This window comes from Aedes aegypti, chromosome 3, assembly GCF_002204515.2.
Source record: "Aedes aegypti strain LVP_AGWG chromosome 3, AaegL5.0 Primary Assembly, whole genome shotgun sequence".
Classification (NCBI taxonomy): Eukaryota; Metazoa; Arthropoda; class Insecta; order Diptera; family Culicidae; genus Aedes; species Aedes aegypti.
In genome coordinates, this window is record NC_035109.1 from 197,790,254 (window position 1) to 197,806,083 (window position 15,830).

Sequence of the window (15,830 nt, forward strand, 5' to 3'; positions counted from 1 at the left end):
CTTTCAAAATCATCACCTACACTGGTTCTGAAAATACTTTCGAAAACCTCAGATTCAAAAATCTTGAAGTTTGTTATCCATATTTATATAGTTTTTGGCATGTTTTGAATTGGTCACATCCCCCGGGGTACCTAGAACCTACTATATAGTGGTCATGGCAGCCAGTGGTTCTGGAAATGCTTTCAAAATCATCACCTACACTTAAAATTTGATACCCATATTGATATGGTACCACACATGCTCCCAATTGGCCACTTGACCCAGGGCACCTGGAACCTACTGTATATTTTCCCGGAAGCATCATCTTGAAGTTTGCTGCCCACTTGGATATACCCTTTCACGCCTACTTGTCCTATGTTTTATGTAAACCTTATGGACCGCGGGAAAAATATGTGTAGAACAGCAGTGTCTGGTTGTTATAGGGGGAGATCCCCCAGTACCGGACACTTAAGCCACTAAATTCATAATTCGAAAACTATTGATTTTATGGGCTCGTGTTACCCATTTATGATAAATATTATCATTTTTATAGTGTACAAAAATAAATTTGAAAATATAAATATGAATTTTGACAATGCATTTTAATGATGTATTTGAGTACCAAATTGATCGATCTTAAAAGGTGGCACCCAATACCGGACACGATCTGGAAATGCCTCAAATTCTGCAAATTTGAACATCGTTGAATGTGAACACTATAGGAATAGTTTATAATAACCAAGTCAATGCATTTGCAACATTTACAAGAATAATTTGAGTTTTTCTTAGTTTGCAAGATGCCTATCGAAAACCTTTTCCATATATGATGAAAAATAGCACATTTACGATGTTGTTCTGAATGTTCATTCTTCTTAATTTTATTGCATGTTTGATACCATGATCGACGGAACCCATGAAAAATCAAAGTATTTTGAGACACTGACGCAATAATTACAAAGGTATCATATAACAAATCAAGCTATCCGAAACTGAGGGACAGGAGGTGCTTAACGAAAATTGTAATTTGTCCATATTTAGTTCCATTTTGGTACAAAATACATTCATACTATCAAATTAGGATTATGTTCGATCATGCTTGCGTGATCCAAAGTATTTTTTCATATTCAAAATAATTACTAAATGGGCTCAAAATTAAGAGAATACGTTAATTTTTTAAAGATTTTCAAACTTCTCTACTCTTTTAAATAGGTATGCATATTTCAAGGATGTGTTATTCTACGCAAACATTAGTCTACACTCTTAAAAATAATGAAAATTACTGTGGACGTAATTCTGGATTCGACTGAATGACACATGATGTAAGTGATTAAACGACACAAAAACGTGTCCTTGAAGATGTATTGAACAAAAAATGTAATTTTACATGTTAAAGGACACGAAAACGACGGAACTGTGATTGACATTTCCCGAATCAGACACTAACGTATTTGAAATTCGACACAAATTTACGTCATTCGGCTCGCTTCTTTTATGTGCATCCCAAAAGACGTAAATCACATTATTTTTTGGTACTGTGTACATAATAGCTTTCTTTTCTACTAATACACCATCTTGATTGGACCATGATTTCTCAATGTTTCGACTTTGTCCGGTATTGGGTGCTGTCCGGCACTAGGGGATCTCCCCCTATTCATGATTGGAAATATAAGCGTGACTGATCATATTTTCCGGAACCAGTTTAACGAAAATGGCCATATCTTGGAAGATTTCCAACGTCAACCTGCATTCAATCTTCAATTGGTTATAGTTTCTTGGGAAAATGTTAACATCTATAGAACTTGATACCGAACCATGAACCGTTTGGCATAATGGTCATTTGGCATAAATTCGTTCGACATAGTTGTCGTTTGGCATAATGATCGTTTGGCATAATAGTCGTTTGGCATAACAGTCGTTTGGCATAATGAATCTGAAATCAAGAACCAAGAATTTCTAAAGATAACATTCGTTTTTACGTTTCTACCAATCATCAATTGATCATTGAACAAATTTCAACTAGCTTAACAACATAGCTTCCTAATGTATACATAAATTTTGCATTTCTTATATCGTATGACAAGCACAACGATAGTATATGCCCAAGGAAGTTCAAAATCCAACCAAGTACAGCATGACTTTGTTTTAGGGTAGATGTATCAATAGTGGAGGTACTAAGCACGATTGAACTTCATTTAAACGCCTAAATTTAAGAAGCGCAATTAATTTACATGTTAATCTTGTAACGGGAAGTAACGACCATTAACTTAATGAGAAAAATGATTCCATCGCAGTAATCCACGGCATGTCAGTGAAAAATAATACCTCCACTATTGGTACACTGTTCCTTTAGTTGCGGTATATTTCTAATTTATGTTCCTATAGTTGCAGTATATGTTGTTTTCTTATGAGATCCTCCACTATAGGAACACTTTACCGCAACTATTGGTACAAGTAAGAAAAGTTTTTGCAATTTTAATTATATTTCATTAGTTTGGAAGCAATTTGAACGTTCTTTTGAACTAATCCGTATATCAACAAGCCAATACGTCGATTGGCAGTGTCGGTTCTGTGGCTAATATAATAAAATCAGTGAAAACGGCACTACCGCAACTATAGGAACACCCACAACTAATGGAACACTTACCCTAAATCCGCGGACGTAACCATAAGGCTAAGAAAGACCCTTATTAAGTATTTCCAACATTTACACGCAAGTTAATCTCTGCGCTGTTAGCTATTGAAAACAAAAGTTATTTTTGTTGTTTTGACAAATGCTTTCTACTTGTTGTTATCAAACAAATTGTGTTTAAACAGCAATGATTTTTATCAAAACAAAGCAGAAATATTTTTGAATTTACTGACAACATTTTAAATCAGATTTATTTTTAAAACAACAACAAAAAACATAATTTTAAACGGAAGATTTGTTTGTTTCAAATAATTCCATTGTTGATTTTGATAAAAGTTACTCAGTGTTTAAAGCTAAAGACCTGACCTGCCATTTTGTTTCTCGCTGTAAACTCTTCTTTCTAAAGTGAAAAAGTAAAAATGTCGGTCGCGGATGTGGAGAAAATTTATATAACAGATGTTGAATAAATCAACTTATTTAATACTTTCGGAATATCGGAGACCATGTTCGAATGAACTGGTTACAAAAATAGAATCCACGCTTCACATGAAAGAAATAGCTCTTATGACATTTCTGGATGTTGAAAGTGCGTTTGATAATGCGTCCTATAAATCCATTGAAAATTGTATGGTGAAAAGGCAATTCGATCGTTGTATCAAAATTTGGATTATGAAAATGTTGAATACACTAAAGTCTTTTTTTACACGGTTTTTTTTTGCACGCTCTATTTTTACACGGCTTTTTTTACACGCCTTTCGGAATTAACACGGTACTTTTTTTGCGCAAAATTCGGAAATAACACGGTTTTTTTACTTATTTACACGGATTTCGGAATTAACACGGCTTTTTTTCCTATTCACACGGATTTCAGAATTAACACGGTACTTTTTCCACGGATTCTAGAATTACCACGGTTTATTTTAACACAAATTCCAGAAATAGCACGGTTTTTTTTTTGCACGGAATTTTTTTGCACGGCACGGGGGACCGTGTAAAAAAAAACCTTAGTGTAATAGAGAAGTATCTGCTGAATTGGGAGAATCTTCAATAACAATAAAAACCACTAAGGGATGTCCTCAAGGAGGTGTATTATCCCCATTGTTGTGGTCGCTTGTTGTTGATGATCTCCTCATTAAACTAGTAGAAAAAGGCTTCGAAGTTATTGGGTTTAATTGGTAATAATAGTTCGTGGAAAGTTTGATAATATAATCACTGACAGAATGCAATCAGCATTAAACTGTACTTGGCAGTGGTGTCAACATGAAGGGTTGAACATCAACCCATCAGAAACAGTTTTGGTGCCGTTTACTCGCAGAAGGAAGATTACTTTAAAAAATTTGACTATAAACGGATGTATTTTACAATATTCTTCCAATGTTAAATATCTAGGAGTAATACTAGATAGTACTCTCAATTGGAACTTACACTTAGAGCAGGTAATACTCAAAGCCACAAATGCTCTATGGGTGAGTAAAAAAACTTTTGGTATAAAATGGGGACTGAAACCAAAAATGATTAATTGGATCTATACGGTTATAGTACGACCCAGAATAGTTTATGCTTCACTAGTTTGGTGGACAAAAACAAAACAACATATGGCCCAGAGAAAGCTTGGAAAGTTGCAACGCTTAGCCTGTATGGCCATAACAGGAGCAATGCACAGTACACCATCAAAAGCCTTGGAAGCAGCTCTTTATAAACTTCCGTTACATCAATATATACAGAAGGAAGCTGAAAAGAGTGCTCTAAGGCTGAAAAGAACTCATTCATTTTTAAAAGGCAATCTTTTCGGGCATCTCAGTATACTGAAAGATTTTCCAATAAATCCATTGGTAGTAATGAACGAAGACTGGATGGAAAATAGGATGAACTTAGATATACCATATAACGTGGTTGAAACAAACCGCCAAGTGTGGGAATCAGGGGGTCCGAATATCTCACCAGGATCGATAATTTTCTACACTGATGGCTCAAAAATGAATGAGAAAACCGGGGCTGGAATTACAGGCCCAGGTATTGATATTTCAATACCAAAGGGAAGATGGACCACTGTTTTCCTTGCAGAAATTTATGCCATTCTTGAATGTGCATCTTTGTGTCTGAGAAGGAAATACAGGTATGCACGGATTTGCATATTTTCAGATAGCCAAGCGGCGCTGAAAGCTTCAAAATCATTCACAAGCCAATCAAAACTAGTATGGGAATGTATAACACTGCTGAAGCAATTGTCCGTTAAGAACCAGGTTAATTCATACTGGGTACCAGGCCATTGTGGAATTGAAGGTAATGAAAAAGCTGATTTACTTGCAAGGAAAGGGTCAAGTGTCCAGTTCATAGGACCAGAACCCTTCTGCGGTGTATCCAAATGTTTAATACAAATGGAATTGAAACAATGGGAGGATCAAATGATACAGTCAAACTGGATTGCAACAGAAACCTTAAGGCATTCAAAACTGTTCATAACTCCAAATAAAAACGTTACGGAAAAACTTTTGGGTTTAAACAAAAAATCTTTAAGCATACTTATTGGACTTCTCACAGGACATTGTCCGACAAGATATCATTTGAATAAAATCATTCGATGCTCTGTGACTGTCCAGCGTTATATGTACGTAGAAGGCAATATTTCAATAAGGGCACTTTAAGCCCTTTTGAAATTTGGTTAGAAAATCCCAATCTGGTTATCTGTTTCATTCTAAGAATCATACCGGATTGGAGTACTTCGCATCATCAGTCAACGGCATTTACCCCAAATGGTAATTCGTCGTCCTGAAAGAATGCAAATTAAACAGGGGTTAAATTAAACACAATAGATCAAATTCATGGTCGCAGTGGTTTAAATCCCAACAGCAAAAAAATGTTCGAAGCTTTCTTGAGTAAGTTATGATCATTTTCTTAAATTTCAATGAAATATTAGATATTTTACATGCTTGCAGTTAACTCCTACTCGAACCGCTAAACCTAATTCAGCGGAAGGAAATTGAGCTTATGAGTTCAACCCCGTCGTTTGCGGCGCTGAACAAATATATTTATATAGAGATATGAAAATATCAGTTTTTCAATCTGCATTATCCTGGTGAATTGTAGCACATGAAAATATAAACATATAAGTTTTTCAAAGCTACATACAATTGTTTTTGTTCATTTCAAAATATTTTTTAAAATAAATTTCTAAATCAAAAATTTACTCTGTTGAACTACATTGAACCCAACTGTCAAATTCAACAAGAAATATGTTCAAACCAAATTAGTAGTGGTTATTAAAATAATAAAAGGCAATAATAAGCCGACAAACAATGTAGAAATATTGTTGAAACGAATAAGAAAATATTCGATTTTAAAATAGTTTTCTCTGCGTGTAGGACGGTGCCTCTTTTCAGTTGTATTTCATCCGAATCCTAAGACCCGTTTTGAGGCTATCATTTTACAAGAAGGATTGCTTTTTATAGGGGCAGAGCACCAAATTTCGACATAGCACTAGTTTTTAAGCCATTCATAAGATTTTGGAATACTTTGTATGAAAATCCAAAAATTGGCACAACATTAGGTGTATGCCAGCGAACAATTTCTTCGAAGAGAAGAAATTTTCTTCCATTACTCACCAGCAAGAAAATTTTCTTTTCTTCGAAGAAAATACGCGCCGGAATTCGCCTACATGTTTGTAGATTGTAAATTGATCCTTTTTCCTTAGTAGGTGGTATTTCTGCCAACTGCTCTCTCGCTGTTTTTATTCATGTTGGATGTTTGCAATCTAACATCGCCTGCAGATATACCAGAGCGTTATGTTAACCTTGATTATACATTTGATGGTTATGAACAATAAACCATGTTGTAAGCTTTTCAATTATTATTTATTTAGTTGGTGTTCTTCTTCTTCTTCTTCTTTCTGGCATTACGTCCCAACTGGGACAAAGCCTGCTTCTCAGATTAGTGTTCTTATGAGCACTTCCACAGTTATTAACTGAGAGCTTTCTTTGCCGATTGACCATTTTTGCATGTGTATATCGTGTGGCAGGTACGAAGATACTCTATGCCCTGGGAATCGAGAAAATTTCCTTTGCGAAAAGATCCTCGACCAGCGGGATTCGAACCCACGACCCTCAGCATGGTCATGCTGAATAGCTGCGCGTTTACCGCTACGGCTATCTGGGCCCTGGTGTTACATCAATTAATTTGATAAAACCTCGTTAACGATGTTACGCCAATTTACTCGGTCCATGACTGTGTCTCTCCAACTTCGATTTTGGCCCACGTTCTCCAGATCTTTTCAATGTGAATTGTTTTGTTCAATAATGTGTAAAGCCACTCTTTTTAATGTTTATGACTCATTCATTGCATATGTCAATTCGTGTAAGTAGCATCCATTCATTAAGTATTGTTGAAAATGAAATTTTTTGACTCCAGGACGGGCCCTCCCCTCTCCGTAATACTTTTAGTATGAAAATTTTCAAAATTTTGTTTGAATCATACCGCCTGAGCATACCCCCTCCCCTTCTAGCATTACGTGATTTGTGGATGGTGCCTAAGGGCATCTTCAAAGTTATTTAATCATTATTCTTATCAATTACCATTGATTAGAGATTAATCATTCAAAGGCTAATGATAAAATGCCCGAAAGTATGCACTAAATGCCTTGAAGTATGAAACAAACGGGTTATACATTGCATAATGATGAAATTTGTGAGCCTCGTTGCGGTGCGGTTAGTGTTACCAAGCATTTTAGCCTCATTGAGTCAATGGGTGTGGGTTCGATTCCCGCTTCAGTCTGGAAAACTTTTCGTCAGAAATGTATTTCGACTGTGCCACTGGGCGTTGCATGCTAGTGCCATTGTCTAGTGTAGTGTTCCTCTCAAATGGTAAATCGTCTACTGGAAGCATTAACGTGTCGGTGTCTTTAAGTTTACAATTGATTATTAATAAATCTGATACAAAAATCTTTTGAACTTCGCATTATCAAATTAATAAATAATAATAGAAAAGCCGTAAATAAATAATAAATTGATAACAATTTTTAATCACTAACCGTTTTTTTTTAGATTCAATAACAATCAAGGAAGGGCAGAAATTCCTTTAAAACACTGATTGAAAAAATATTTTTCCATTTTTTTTCATAGAGATCTCATTAGGAAATTTCTACCAAATATTCAAACTGATGTCGCCCTAATTTCTCCAATTTTTTTTTTCAAAAATCTAATATCTAATAATAATACATCGAGAATGAATTCAATGACTAAGTTTGCAAAATTTATGAAGTTTGATATGTCGAAAGCTAGGTTTCACGACTACCAATATGTTTCAGTGTGCATCGTACCTTCGTGCTGTGCGTACACGAATTCTCTCTGCTCTTGGAAGTTTTCTTAAAATCTACCTAAAGCAATAAAACAGTACTTTTCAGTGCTACATAAACAGTACTTTTAGTGCTAAAATTAAAAACGGTACTTTTCAATGCTACTAAAACAGTACTTTTCAGTACTGTTTTTTCTACTATTGATCGCTTTGCGATCCTTGTTTGGACCCGTGCCTTCGATTTTTCGTTGGACCCGTTGGCGAAAGCTAGCGGTGGTAATCCTTCTTGGACACCGTCTTGGGAAAAAACCTCTCGAAGGTCACGTCTTTCTCGTTTATTAACTAAATATGGTATCAACAACTAACAAAAGGAAGGGTGAATCTCTGAATTCACTACTTCCTTCCAAAAAAGTGGGTTTTAAAATTGTCACTACACGTGGCAAGAATGGAAGAAAGGACGCTTCCCCGGAATGCGAACTTTCTTCCAAGGGTGAAATGAATAATTGTATCGAAATGAGCAATCAGTTCGATGCTCTAGACAAATTTTCCGAACACCAAATCGAAGCAGCCTCTAGCCCAGGCTCTTTGATTCAAGTGAGGAAGCAAAGAGTGCCGCCTATCGTGGTCAGTTGTTCCGAATTTGGGGGATTTAGGCAGGAGATCTTGAACTCCATTAGGGGAATCAAGGTTTCCTTCCAAATCGCAAAGAAAGGAGACTGTCGCGTTTTGCCGGAAACTCTTAAAGATCGTGAACTTCTTCTCAGACATCTTGAAGAGAAGAAGCACAATTTTTTTACTTATGACGACAAAACTGAACGTTTGTTCAAAGTTGTCTTGAAAGGTCTCTCAAGTGACTATAAGTCACCTGAAGAGATCAAAAGTGGAATAAATGATTTACTTGGATTTTCCCCAGTCCAAGTAATCATTATGAAAAAGAGAACCCAATCTGGCAATGTTCGGAAAGGGCTTTCTCAAGAATATTATTTAGTTCACTTTAACAAAAAAGATCTAAATAATATTAAAGCTTTAGAAAAAGCAAAACTTATGTTCGATGTCCGTGTGACATGGGAACATTTCCAGAAACCTGGAGGAAATTACCAGAACCCCATTCAGTGCCGTTGGTGCCAAAAGTGGGGTCATGGTACAAAAAATTGTCGCATGGATGCTAAATGCATGATTTGCGGAGGTTCTTCTCACGTCAAGTACGTCTGTCCAGTGAAGGAAGATACCACCAAGTTCATATGCTCTAATTGCGGGGCTAATCAAAAGTCCAATTTTTGGACTTGCCCTTCACGCAAAAGAGTCATTGAGGCTCGTGATGAAAGATAATATCCGTTACGATAACGGTCGTTTCCGGAATTTGCCTGGTAGAGTATCGAACAATGCTCATTTTTCAGTTAACGATCGCTTGATTAGGAATCATACCCACCAGGAATCATAATCATAATCATAATCATGCTCATTCACAAACAAATTTCAATCCGTCGGGTAGCCGTTTGAATCTTTCAATTTCGAATGTATCTACCCACGGAAAATCCTTTGCCGATATCGTAGCAGGTAATTTGAACTCCTATTTCCCCTATTCGTACTATGAGTACCCATTCTACTTGTTTCAAATCAAATGGAAAAACCCTACCGCCACAGGTAACTCCTACTCCGCTTCTTCGTCTACCGAAAATTCCAATGGGAAATCATCAGATGTACCCACTTCTGCCTCTGATTTTAATTGTCTAACTGAACAATTGAATCTAATGATTGATGCAATGTTCAAAGCCACCACTATGACTGAAGCAGTCCAAGTAGGTGTAAAATTTACAAATCAAATTGTTATTGGATTACGTTTTTCTAATGGATTCAAATAATAATTTAAATATTTTAAATTGGAATGCTCGTTCTCTGAATGGTAAAGAGGACGAGCTGTTTAATTTTCTTACAGCTAATAACGTGCATATAGCAGATATTACTGAAACTTATTTAAAACCTGGATCCAAACTAAAAAAAGATCCTAACTTTTTTGTTTATCGTAATGATCGACTTGACAAAGCATGTGGGGGAGTTGCAATCATCATTCATAGGCGTATAAAACATCAACTGTTTTCGTCATTTGAAACTAAAGTTTTTGAAACTTTAGGTGCTTCTGTTAAAACACAGCTTGGTAAATATACTTTCATAGCTGCCTATTTGCCTTTTCAATGCTCTGGACAGCAAGTTAATTTGCTCCAAACTGACTTGCGAAAATTGACTCGCAATAAGTCATTTTTTTTGTCATTGGTGACTTTAATGCCAAACATCGGTCATGGAATTATTCTTAAAGTAATTCCAACGGTAGAATTTCATTTGATGAGTGCTCTTCAGGATATTTCTCAATTCAATACCCTGAAAGCCCTACATGTTTTTCCTCTTCTAGAAATCAATCTACGATTGACTTGGTCTTAACCGACGCTAGTCATCTTTGTAGCCAATTAGTTACTCATGCTGATTTTGATTCTGATCATGTGCCTGTTACATTTCAAATATCCCATGAAGCGATTCTCAATCCTATCAGCTCCACTTTTAATTATTTACGAGCCGACTGGAATATATATGAAACGTATGTTGACGTATGTCTAATCTTGATGTTAACATTTCTTTAGAAACTAAACTTGATATTGACAATGCTCTTGAAACTTTAACAAATTCCATTATTGAAGCCAGGAGCATTACAATTCCAAAATGTGAAGTAAAATTTGAATACGTGATCATAGACGATGATCTTAAACTCTTGATCCGTCTGAAAAACGTGAGGAGAAGGCAATTTCAACGCACTCGTGATCCTGCTATGAAAATTATATGGCAGGATTTGCAGAAAGAAATCAAAAAACGTTTTGCAGATTTAAGAAGATGCAAAAATCCAGCAGAAGCGTCTAGCTATCGTCCTATCAATTTGCTTTCCTCCATCAGTAAACTTTTTGAAAAGGTCATTTTGAACAGAGCCCACATCAACGAAAATTCATTTTTTGCCAATGAACAGTTCGGATTCCGCCATGGGCATTCGACCACTCATCAACTTTTACGTGTAACAAATTTGATCCGTTCTAACAAATCTGAATGCTATTCTACTGGTCTTGCTCTTCTAGACATAGAAAAAGCATTCGACAGTGTTTGGCATGAAGGTTTGATCTTAAAATTAAAAAACTTTAATTTTCCAACATATATTGTCAAAATAATTCAAAGTTATCTGTCAAATCGTACACTTCAGGTTAATTATCAGAACTCGAGATCTGAAAGACTTTCTGTAAGAGCTGGTGTTCGCCAAGGCAGCAATTTGGGACCAATATTATACAATATTTTCAAATCTGACTTACCTGAGTTACCTCAGGGATGTCAAAAATCTTTGTTTGCGGATGACACAGGCCTCTCCACCAAAGGACGAAGCCTGCGTGTCATCTGTAGTAGATTGCAAAAAAGTTTGGATATTTTTTCTTCATACTTGCAAAAATGGAAGATTTCTCCTAATGCTTCCAAAACTCAACTAATAATATTCCCACATAAACCAAAAGCTCTTTATTTGAAACCTTCAAGTAGACATGTTTTCATGATGAGAGGGGTTCCAATAAATTGGTCAGATGAAGTTAAGTATCTAGGGCTCATGCTAGATAAGAAATTAACTTTCAAAAACCACATTGAGGGCATTCAAGCCAAATGTAACAAATATGTAAAATGTCTCTATCCACTTATTAATAGAAAATCAAAACTTTGTCTTAAGAACAAGCTTTTGATATTCAAACAAATTTTCCGGCCAGCCATGTTGTATGCTGTACCAATATGGACTAGCTGTTGTAATACCAGGAAAACAGCTCTAAAATTTTGAAAATGAATCTGAGGCTTCCTCCCTGGTATAGTACCAATGAGTTACATAGAATATCCAATGTTGAAACATTGGAACAAATGTCAAATAAAATAATCAATAATTTCAGGCAAAAATCGTTACAATCTTCTATTGCCACGATAAATGCGTTATATGTTTAGGTTAAGTTAGGTTAAGTATATTGAAAACGTTTTTTTTCTCTTATAAGCAGGTGAAATCAACTCACCTGTAATAAATCTGAACTGCTACGGCAAATGAAATGTAATATGTTGTTAATAAAATCTTAGATTTGTTTTACCAAATTAGGATGATAGTGTTGTCTAATAACACAGAGCACCTAGATATAAGAAATAATGAATGTTATGTTTGGAATAATACTAATAAAAAAATTAAAAAAGGAAAAAAAAACTACCAATATGTTTCACTTTCACTTTGGAGGAATTATTGGAGTATAAATTAACAAGTAATTGAATTTCAACACTTCACTTCACATAAAAAAAACCTAAAAATCACAAATAAGGCGAGCAAGTCCACACTAATATGCATGATATATTCACAAGATAAGCAACATATTAGAGTTTACCGGGATTTGCTCGCCTCACTTATGGTTTTTACTATACTCTCTTTGCTTTATAAAGCGAAGTGTTGAAATTTCATCTAGTTTTTTTACCAATACTTTGACAACTCTTCCCGAAAAATCGACAAACTTTAACAACCTGGCATGCGTTTAAGTTATTCGTAATTTGTCCATCTTTACCAAGCGTAATGAGTTGATTAATTTAATAACCATGCGGCTCAGTAAAAGCGTCAATTCAAGTATCACGGTTTATAGCACAATTAAAAAAAAATGTCTCTATTTTAAAAATAGTAGGCCTTGAAAAGTTGACGTCTTCAGCTATTATTTTCAGCATAAAATAATGATCAACTTTGCTGTAGAAACCACATACCTAAACTGCCATATGACCGAAATGACATTTGAGCCATTTATGCGAATAACACTAAAAATATGCCTTTATCTCAAAGCATCGGCCTCGTTGAGGCGATCATTTTCACTGAAGACACCAAGCGTCTATTTTTCATTCCGAAAAACTACAGGTTATTTTCGAGTTTTTTTCGATTCTGCCCCGCCTTATATTTGAGCCCATTTTGAATATGGCAAAATTGGAATACGCAACACGTTATGTCTGAACCAGACGATTATAAATCGAATGTACATCGGATTTTTTCTCGCTAGAGTTTAGTATTTGGGTTATATTTTCATAATCGGAAAGTTTTAAAATATTCCATCGGTAAAATTTTGATTTTTTTTCCCTTTTTAGCCATTTTTCATACAAAATCCCATGAAAATCACGTTTTCGACGCATTTCAGCCCATACAAAATGTATGGAAAAAAAATCACCGATAGAATATTTTAAAACTTTCCGATTATGAAAATATAGACCAAATACTGATCTACAGCGAGAAAAAATCCGATGTGCATTCGATTTTTATAATTGTCTGGTTCAGACATAGCGTGCGCAAACATGATCGAATATAGTCATAGTTTGAAAATATGAATGTATTTTGTACCATATTTATACTAAATGTGCATAAAGTACAATTTTGGTCAAGCATCTTCTATCCTCCTGTTTTGGACAGCTTGATTTGTGATATTGTTTGTAATTCATGCACCAGTGTCTGAAAATACATTCGTTTTTCATGGATGCCGTCGATCAATGGATGCCGGTATCAAACATGTAATAAAAATAAGAAAAATGTACATTCAGAACGATATACTAAAATTTGTTATTATTCATCATATATATAAAAAAGGGATTTGATGGATATATCGCAAACTAAGAAAAAATCAAACTGTTTTTGTAAATGTGTAAAATGCATTTAATAGGATTTGAAATACTATACATGAAATAAAAAAAAATCGATGATGTACAAATTAAAAGGAATCGAGCCATTTTCAGATTATGTCCGGTATTGGCAGTCATCTTTTATGATTGGCCAATTTGGTATTAGAATACATCATCAAAATTCAATGACAAAATTCATATTTATATTACAGAAAAAAATATATTTTTTTTACGCTACAAAAATGATAATATTTGTCATGAATGGGTAACAGGATCACATAAAACCAATATTTTTATATTATTAATTTAGTGGCTTAAGTGTCCGGTACTGCGGAATCTCCCCCGAATATTTTTTCATTCACAAAAAAATAGATTTCTCTGCACATTTGATCTTTAATATACATTGTTCTTACCATTATCCTTATCATTGTTGAAACATGGATTATGTAATAAATTATCAACAGAAAACCGTTTGAAACTGTCGGATCCACGCTGTATTGGACTACTGTTTCTATCAACACCACTAATCACTGAACATTTGTCTTTTAGTTGTTTTAGGCAAACAGTTTCACTGAAGCTTTGAACAAGTGTAGCTTCTTTTGTATGATTAACGGATTTAAACTCCTCAAATGTATTCACATTACCACTATTTTCATGATGACTGCCATTGAATAGATCTTCTGAATGAAAGAGTAGAGGTGGCATTACAATGGAATTTTGTAAACTTTCGTTTATAACTGGAAAATTGCCAATAATTTTATTATTCTCCATTATTATTCGTCAAAACGTGCAAACACCAACACCAATATTCCACTAATTTACCATAACCGCCCAAATAATTAAGAGAACACTAACAGTTTAATTAATAAGATACTTGCTACATGATTAGTTGGGAAAAACTGGGGACCGTTTATTTTCGACATTAGGTAAATGTCTTTCTCAAACGGTGGGATAAAGAAACGCCCATCTTTACCGTAGGAGTGGCTTAATTATAGTGGTTTTCATGATGAACTAATCGTTGCAGCAAAAAAGAAAATATCAATGTGTGTGGGTGGCAATACAATGCTTTCTATATGATATGTGATCTTCTATCCATGTAATGTGGATTATTGATTCAGACAATTCAGGCCATTGTTTGAAATTTAAACTAAGAAACATAGATTTTTACTGTTAACAATTTGAAAAATAACATTTTTTTTCAATTTCTCGTCGTAACAGGTCGTTTTTTATCACGCCAATCTGTCATGAAACGGCCAACTTTTCTGCACTGAATTATGCAGTGCGATAATAGTCATTACATAACTGAAATCAGTTGCGTAATGAATATGACGCCTTTTTATTTCGCAACTGTTTTGAGTCGGGTAATGAATCAATACTAATAATTATCAGAAATTGTAAAACAATACTGAGTTCATCCTGATATGCTTTCTGATATCCTTAAGTGCTCTTCTACCAAATTGCAAAAAAAATGTACGCAACTCATTGCAGAACTCGATTTTTACAGCACTCTTCATAATTGATTGAGATATGCAAAAATTTGCCCAAATTCAAATCTTATTATTTTTCAAAAAAAAAAATGATGCAATTGCATGCATCTGGAAGCATTCGATGACAAATTTGATTTTATTTCACTCATTTGCTTGGCCATGCATATTGGCAGCCAGACACCGGAGTTGTTTCGGATTTTCGATGTCATGTCCAAATCACGTTTTTTTCTGACGCTTGTGCAGTGGGAAATTGTATAGATGTTCATAATTTTCCAAGAAACAACGTCAAATTAAAAATTGAATGCCAACGGATGCAATGAGATTTTTTTACTTAATAATTTATTTATTAGGCCCATGCGCCCTTAGGCATTATGGAGCCAACTTATTTTGAATGCTTTAACAATTTAATGATGTCTTCTTAATATACTATATTAGTTTTGGGCAGCCGTAGACCTCACAGTTTGGTCGAGGTTAGCGGTAACAATAATTTGTAAGGAAGGGATAGAACAATGGGATCATTCCGTTGGCTTCAGCAGCGTTCAGTTATGCACTTTGGGCGATCAGGTGGCTAATAATCGAAATAATGACTTGTTCTGATAGGTTCTTCTGGTACATCAATATATAGTAAACACTTACATTAAGATATTCCTGGATTACTAGAGCAAGATCCATAGCATATTTTTGTTGTTTCATTGATACAGTATGCCAAAGTTAAAGTTTTTAAGAAAAATAACGAATTCAGTACAAATTCAAGGTAT

At 34.8% G+C, this 15,830-nt stretch overlaps 1 protein-coding gene across 2 annotated transcripts in view; it reads right to left on the bottom strand.

Moving 5' to 3' along the window:
* Positions 1-14,487, bottom strand: part of LOC5565407 (homeobox protein ceh-8) — a 76,075-nt gene extending 61,588 nt beyond the window's left edge. The window contains exons 1-2 of one of the 2 annotated variants that reach the window (XR_002501835.1): positions 14,408-14,477; positions 13,999-14,265 (exon numbers count right to left, since the gene is read on the bottom strand). Coding sequence is in view for 1 of the 2 variants with exons in the window: in XM_021851895.1 (XP_021707587.1) it covers positions 13,999-14,356 (358 nt within the window). In the remaining variant the exon portion in view is untranslated. Of the gene's footprint in view, positions 1-13,998 lie in introns of both variants that reach the window. The other variant, XM_021851895.1, reaches the window with a different exon arrangement.
* Between the last annotated feature and the right edge of the window lie 1,343 nt (positions 14,488-15,830).